The sequence below is a fragment of the Montipora capricornis genome, chromosome 6 (genome assembly GCF_036669925.1).
Source record: "Montipora capricornis isolate CH-2021 chromosome 6, ASM3666992v2, whole genome shotgun sequence".
NCBI classification, from domain to species: Eukaryota; Metazoa; Cnidaria; class Anthozoa; order Scleractinia; family Acroporidae; genus Montipora; species Montipora capricornis.
Window position 1 is genome coordinate 74,180,557 of NC_090888.1, and position 7,500 is coordinate 74,188,056.

The following is a 7,500-nucleotide window of genomic DNA, read 5'->3' on the forward strand; positions in this document are numbered from 1 at the left end:
TATACCAGGATCTTTCTCCTTTTCTGAGAATCTGGACAGGTGTAAATAGTTTTTCAAGCCATTTTTACAAGTTGTGGTATGTACAGATACAAAATGGGCTTCATGTGTGATTATTATTAATTCAATCAGCAATATTGTTTTCTTGAGCATGCTTGGTCCTGTTTTGTCATACTCATTACACATGATGTCATTTGAGCAGCTTTTTACAGGTGGGGTCACCCGAAGAGTGAGGAGATTGTTATAATGGTTTTGAGATCAGCCTTGTACATGTAGCTTGTTCTTTACGAAGGGAGCCTTCACTTTACTTGATAAATCTGTGTTGGGTTTGTTTTCAGTATGTCAAGATTTCATGGTGCGGGAAGATGGAGCCCTTGCACAACGACTTCAAGAAGAAGAATGTAATAAATAAGATTTGATTGTCTTGTAATGATACAACTACGTGTAGTTTTCAGTATTACAGAGGTACAGGTGTATTTTGTTACTTGGAGGATAGCATAGTTTATAATTTTTGTATTCATATTGTAAATGTAAAAATGTAAATGCTTTGTTTATAGTGGAAGTGCCAGTTCACAGGCACCCCACTTTTATTAATTTGAAAGAAACATGATTAAGAACCCCAGTTGAATCCGGGACATGCAGAAACAAATCCAAATCAGAGGTTAGAACTGGATTTGAACCCGGGTCAACCGCATGCAAACCCAACGCCCTAACCACTGGACGACATCACTTCCCTACTGAAGAGTCAATGTATAAAAAAATACATTTCCAGGAAAAGATGAGTAATGACTCTTTTTATGTAGCACAATTAGGTTGTCATCAAGGAATTTTATAGATAATAGTAGGGGTCTCAAATGGTAAAATCCGAGACTCGCCGAGATGCTGAGATCCATGTTTGTGAATCCGAGACCGAGACCAAAACATTTATTCACATGGAAATAAATGTAATATAAACAAGACTTTGAGACTCTTCGCAAAGGCTGTCGAGATTTCAAGATAGGATGAAAAGTTTGTGAGTGCCAATATTTTGGAGGTATCATTCGCCACCCCTATTAGTTGATGCATGTTTTAATTATACTGTAAATCAGTTTTTTTGCTTCTACCAGTCACTGTTGGGCTTGAGTGCGGAGGGTTACCTCAGAGGCCACTTAATTAAGAGGAAACTTTGTACCCTTATCACAATTCATGTGTTATTGTGCTCCTGTTTCCCTGTGTAGCGTAGACCAAAGTTCTTGAAATTTTGGTATTGCTGAAACATTTCACCCTTTTAATGTTAGTGTGAAAATTAGCATGAAATGTTGTTGTCTTTATTCTTAGTGTTTCTTGTGTCGCTGTCATTGTTGTGCGCAGCTCTAATAAGTGGCTTGTCCCTGGTCTGATTTGAACATTTCATTTGATTTGTTCTGATTTCAGTTGATTTGTAGTCTCCCAATTATTAGTAGAGCACTCGTGCTCGGCTAAATAACTGTGAGACTTAAATAAATTGATTATTATTATTGTTAGAAAGTTCCTTGTCACCAACAACATGGACCTACAAGGGACATAACACTAAAAATCACGTCCCTTGTGGCTGCTTCCCTTGGAATTCCAAGGTCACATCAGCAGTCTGTCAAGTATGGCAGTGAATACCAATGATGGCAGTAAAAAGTACGTAGCAAGAAATAAAATGCTGTAGGCTTAACTGTCTTTGTTGTTACTCAAGTCTTGTCTCTTCTTTTCAGTCGGAAATCATTATCTCAGAAATCGCAGTGAAAGAAAAACTGTCCGTGAAGATGTGAAGGCAGCAAAAATTACATACTTGGAAGAAGTAAGAAGTGCACAAATCTTGCCTGTCGCTGAAGTGCACAACATGTAAGTTAATACATGTATGCTTTCTTTGATGTACATTTTTTACTAGTAGGATATGTACATATACCAGTATATAGATAATAGCTGGGAGTCAGAGAAATACCTGTTGTCAGCTTTATCTTCTTGGCTGCAGTCTTCACATCTTAATGTCTCAAATAAACTTAGTTGAGGTTTTGATTTTTTGCAGATCTTAATAATTTATCTCTTGCTGTCTGCAATAATATAAATACTTCACTTGCAATCAGCTGTATTAAACTTGCAAGGCTCACAGACCAGCAGTTCCTCTTCCTCATTTGATGCCAATTGACCAAATGCAAAAATGGCTGCCATTACAAATTATTATTTTGGCTTTTTGTTAATTAGCTTAAGTAGCCTCATTTTACAGCCCAAGTTCTTTCAATTTTACATGTGTCAATGAGGCTACATGTACATGAAGTTAGCCTAATTAACACAAAGACGAAAGAATTATAGTTTGTTGGTGGCCATTTTGGTATTCAGTCAGTAAAATACTCCAATAGTAATTTATTAATTTTATGTGTATGCCTGTCATGTTTATTGCAATGTGTAATCTTCAATGTAAAACACCATTGTTGGGCTTTTCACATCTTTTCTTAAAGATGTCTTGATGGCCTTGATTACCTGCACGAGCTAATTGTAAAAAATGTAGTGTACACTTAAGTGAAAGCACAGACAAGTGGTCCTTTGCCCCATCAATATGTTAATGAAGTTAAAAATTTTTATGAATTAAAGACATGCACCTACATGTATGTTTTAATGTTGGGCGTGGGATGTTTGCGTACATTTACATATATATGCTGTAGGTCATTTTGTTCCTTAGGTTAAATTGCAACCAAACTAGGTCATTTTGTTTCAACCTTCATGGGTCAACTTGTTTGAACCTAGATCAAGTTGTCTTGTCAGTTTGGGGCAGTTACAAAACACAGGTCAAAGGTCATTGTTTTACCAATACCAATTCGGAAACAACCCTAACCATTCACAAGTGCAAACATTAGGCCTAAACATGTTTCTTTAGGCCTAATTAGGCTTAAGGTTAGCTTTAATGCATGTTTAAGATGCTATCTATTGGTAAAACAATGACCTGAGACCTGTGTTTCATACCTGCCCCAAATGGACAGTCGAGGTTGAAACAAAATGACCTAGTTTGGTTGCAAATTAACCTAAGAAACAAAATGACCTGAACATATATATTAACAAGGTCGTGAATTACTCTTTTTAATCTGAGTGCAGCTGTAGTAGCCAACACCATGAACTTATGTGTAGACATGGGTGTGGGACCTGCAAAAATCACAATTCTGAAAAAAAAACTTTGAAAACCTTTGATCTCTCTTCTCATCCCAGGTTTTGCTTTCTGTTTTCAGAGCTCTTTGCAATTTTTTTTTTAATTTGGCTGTGTTGACGAAAATACCTTTACCCAAATTAAAAAAAATAGAGAATCACTTTACAAGTACAGTATATAACCTTCAAATGTTGTAACTCAAGTATCCCTACAGCTTTCAATGGTTCTCAGTTTAATGTACTTGGTATAAAAAAGGTTTATTGAAAGTATTTTAGACCTTGTACATCCATACATGTACATACATGTATGTACTCTAGTTAAAAGGTCATGTGGCTGACACAAGGCAGCATTCTTTAGGCCAAAAATAACAAACTTCTTTAAACTTCATGGTGGCCATGGTTTTTATCTGAGGTGAGATAAAAAACCTTTGTTTCTGTTTGCCTCAGGTCAACTTAATCTGGCGTTTGCAATAATATTGTTTTTGTTTCCCATATGCAAGGTACTGCAGCTACAGTAGTAAAAGTGAATCTTTTCTTACATTTTTTTCTAGAGCTTTTCATGATTTCTTCTTGTAATTAATTGTGAATGCATGCACATCCAGAAACAACAAAATTCCATTCCTGTTTATTTCTTTTTGTTTTCTTCTCATGTCTGTGTAGTTGAGCAAGGAAAAGCATTTTGCATAAATTTCTTATGATTATTACACAAAACTTGTAATATTACAGTTTTTAAATTAATGAAAGAAGTTATGATAAGCAGTTAAATTTAAGGTTAGGTGTAAAAAATTATTTCTGTGAGTGAGGTGTGACATTAAAACGAGAACTGAGTAGATAATTATCATTGTTAGACGAGATACATGTATTGAGCTGTGCAGAGCTGTGCTGATTTGTGCCTTTTTATAACCATTCCACATTTGATGAGAACTCAGCTTGACTGCTTGCTTTTTTAGAAAATCACGCTTTCTCATCTTCTGCCTCAGTTCGGATGATATCCACGGTGAAGATTTACTTTTCACTTTTCTTTTCCTTATCGGGGCATGTTTATTCGCAATTTCCAGAAACAGATTACCAAACTAACCACATTTCGTTTGGGTCATCCAAAAGAGAAGCAAGATGGAAAGGTGTCTCTTTTATGTCATCAATGAAGGCATCACTATCAAAATTATTACATTGGCGAGGTTCAATTACCTTTGGATCCGTTTTGGTCGTATTATGTTTATGAATAGCATAGATAATACTGTGGTCAGAAATACCAACGTGTAAGACCCCATGATTTGTTATGATATCTGGTTTGTTAGTGAATATGTGATCGATTAGTGTTCTGGTAGCAGTAGTGATTCTCGTTGGCTGATCTATCAATTCAATGTAATGGTACGTTTCAGTAATAAACTTTAAGTGTTCAGTATTGCGGTCAGGCGTTTGCGGTAATAGATTACAGTTAGTGTCACCAACAATCATACTCTCCTTATCTTCTTTATCAAGTTTTAGCAGGTAGGATTCGAATTTTTCAAAGATTTCAACCTTCGAGTCTGGAGGTCTATACCAAGTTGTCAGCAGGAATGGCCTGGACTTGGGCTTTTTAATTTCAACCGTCAAAATTTCTAAATCTTCGTGAGAGGAGAGGTCTTGTCTGTTTACGTAATTCAAGGATTGTCTAATGTACAAAGCTACACCACCACCATTTCTATTCCTATCGCGGTGGAGTATATCGTATCCCTCAATGTCTACCTGGCTATCGGGATTTGTTTTATCCAATTTCGTTTCGTTCAATCCAAGTATGTCAATTGCTTTATCTTCCATGAAGACACACAATTCGTCATGATGGCAAGTTAGGCTACAGATATGCAATTTTAAATCCCCTCATTTGGTAAAGTAGGGAAGTTAGGGCTTAAGTTAGATGAATGTAAGATGCTATCCCTTACACAATTCATACTAAGATCATCATCCTGATTTAATGACTTGTCATTCTTCTTACTTGGTTCAAGTTATTGTTCCACAGTTGTTCTTGTTCTGTTCCGTCGTTTCATTGTGTTTCATTGGCCCTGAAAAGCCCCTATGGGGAGTGGTCAATTAAGTATGTAATGTATTGTATGGTACAGATTAAAATATGGTAAGTCTCACTCCCAGCTAGTCTCCCTCGCAGCCGTTTTTTGGATGTCACGCAACGTTCCTAACTCCCAGCAGTCAATGGGTTAAACTATGATGTAAGTCAAGTAAAACTGCTTTTTACACTGTCAGAAATGTTGCCAACACCCCGAGTCTTTTAATAATAATTATTAAATTAAATTAGAAATTTTCTGATAGATGCTGTCTTGCAACCCCTTGGTCGTAAAATTAGTTTGGACACTGAGGAACCCATGAACCATTCACAAAGAATCGCAGAGATGCAACTTCGTGTAACGATAGTATTGTTTAATGATGTAATGCACCCAAAGAAGGATTAAGGTAGTTGCATTGCAATAGAAAAAGGACAACTGAAAATCAAACTTCAGAGTTCATTTTTCAAATTATGACTTACACGTACAAGTAACAATCGGTCAAATTTAATGTCACAGGTAGGGAAGGGCACTCTCAAGGAGCGTGCTCTTTCGTGTGACACTGGCACCTCATGTGCGATGGAACTCAACAAAGCTAATCTAAACCAAGCTGTAACTCTTCCCTACCTGAGAGTAAGACTTGTAAATTTTACCCTGGCTAACACCAGACGATTTTACTCTCCAATTGGGTGCGCTTTAGGCGTGAATGGATAAATTCAAGACTTTTTGGTATAAAGAAATGTTCACAATGACAAAAAAAAACATTTTTTTTTGTTTTTGTGTTGAATTGAAACTTTGTTTAGTGTAATTTGAATCGTCATAGATCTAGTAAAGTTAATGATTGTTTATATTCAATTGTCAATTGGGAGCTTAAGGACGCGATGTTTTGAGGCATGGACGGATACCGGAAGTGATCATTTTTCACGCAAGGACAGACAGCTGTGGTCTCTCTCAGATTTTTTAACTAATCGTCTCTAATTGTGAAAAGATACTTAGCAGTGTGAATGTAGTAGTGCCAAGACAAGTTAAAAAGGAAAACAGCTAACATCCAGTTGCCGTCTGTGACTCTGCAATGTCATTGTGTGCTTACATGTAAGCTCCGTAATATGACTGACAGTCAGTCAAGCAGAATGACAGGAACTTGAGTCAAACCTAAAATTCAATATAGTAACTGGGATTTTACAGTATGGTTTTTTCTGAAGACAAACTTTTGTTTTTGTTAGATCTGAATGCCAGCAGAAGTCAGATTTTCTCCATCACTTAATGTTTTCTCAATGCATTTATCTACAAAAGGTTAATTAAGCATCATCTCTGCAGCATTATTGCACTAGTATTGCTTCTTTGTGACTGTTGTGGGTGTAATAATTGTTTGGGACGCTTGAAATTTCATGTTGCGCGGCCTCAGACAAAAGAATGAAATTTAAAGAATTTCAAACACTTGCTCTTAACTTTAAGAGCCGGCAGAAGTGGCTGTTTGACAAAAATAGCTCTGAGACATCATTTCTTTGCTGTTGAAGGAAATCGCAAGGCATCTGCAAGAAAAGGAATCGTTAAAATTGGAGTGTGCAAGGCAACGTCGTATAGAACGACAACAAAAGGAAGAAGCAGAGGGCAAAACTTTGAGTGAAGCTCTTTCAAAGCTAAAAGAAAATGGAAAAAATCGTGTGAATCATTTTGAAGTGGCTGATAATTCAGACTGGTTAGTCAAACTCTTCTAATCAAGAATGAACCCAAACAACCTTCTAATAATACTTCCAAATGTTGTTATCTGGGTAATAAGTAATAGTACTTAGTTATAGGTGTTTGCTGGTGTCGTTGTTACCCTGTCTAGTTTATGAAATGATGTCATTCTGAGCAGGAACAAAATAATTCCCGATCAGTGTCTACCGTGAAATTACAGTACTGTGCAACCTCTTTCGAGTCTCGAGTCTCGCGAGGATCGAGGAAAGGCAGTCGAGAATCAAGCAGTTCCTGTTGTGATTTAATCGAGGAGTAATGCTTTCGCGAAAGCTGAATTGATTATGAATAACTGACAAGGTTTCCCGTCCGTGATTTTGTGAGAATCAAGTGTCAAGGATCTAGTTTGATTTCGAGTGAATCAAGTCTCGATTCTCCAATTGATTTTTGATCCTCAATTCTCGTGATGATCGAGTCGAGACTGTCAACTTACTTTTGCATGGTTCTGTACTGTAAATTCGAACTGGGATACAGGAGAGGGTCTCTGCGGTAGGGGCAAGACATTGGCAAAACATTGGCAAGGCATTGGCAAGGCATTGGCACAGCGAGGCTCAGAGTACAGTAGTTTCCATGGTGGCCTTCCCCC

At 37.0% G+C, this 7,500-nt stretch overlaps 1 protein-coding gene across 4 annotated transcripts in view; it reads left to right on the forward strand.

Annotated features, from left to right (window-relative positions):
• The window catches only part of LOC138054543 (solute carrier family 22 member 15-like), a 25,943-nt gene that overhangs the window by 7,354 nt on the left and 11,089 nt on the right, over nt 1-7,500 (forward strand). For 2 of the 4 annotated variants that reach the window (XM_068901052.1, XM_068901051.1), the window contains exons 2-4: nt 336-398; nt 1,719-1,848; nt 6,471-6,521. In XM_068901052.1, the coding sequence (XP_068757153.1) occupies nt 336-398; nt 1,719-1,848; nt 6,471-6,521 (244 nt within the window). The remainder of the gene's footprint in view (nt 1-335; nt 399-1,718; nt 1,849-6,470; nt 6,522-7,500) is intronic. The other 2 variants (XM_068901053.1, XM_068901054.1) reach the window with 2 other exon arrangements.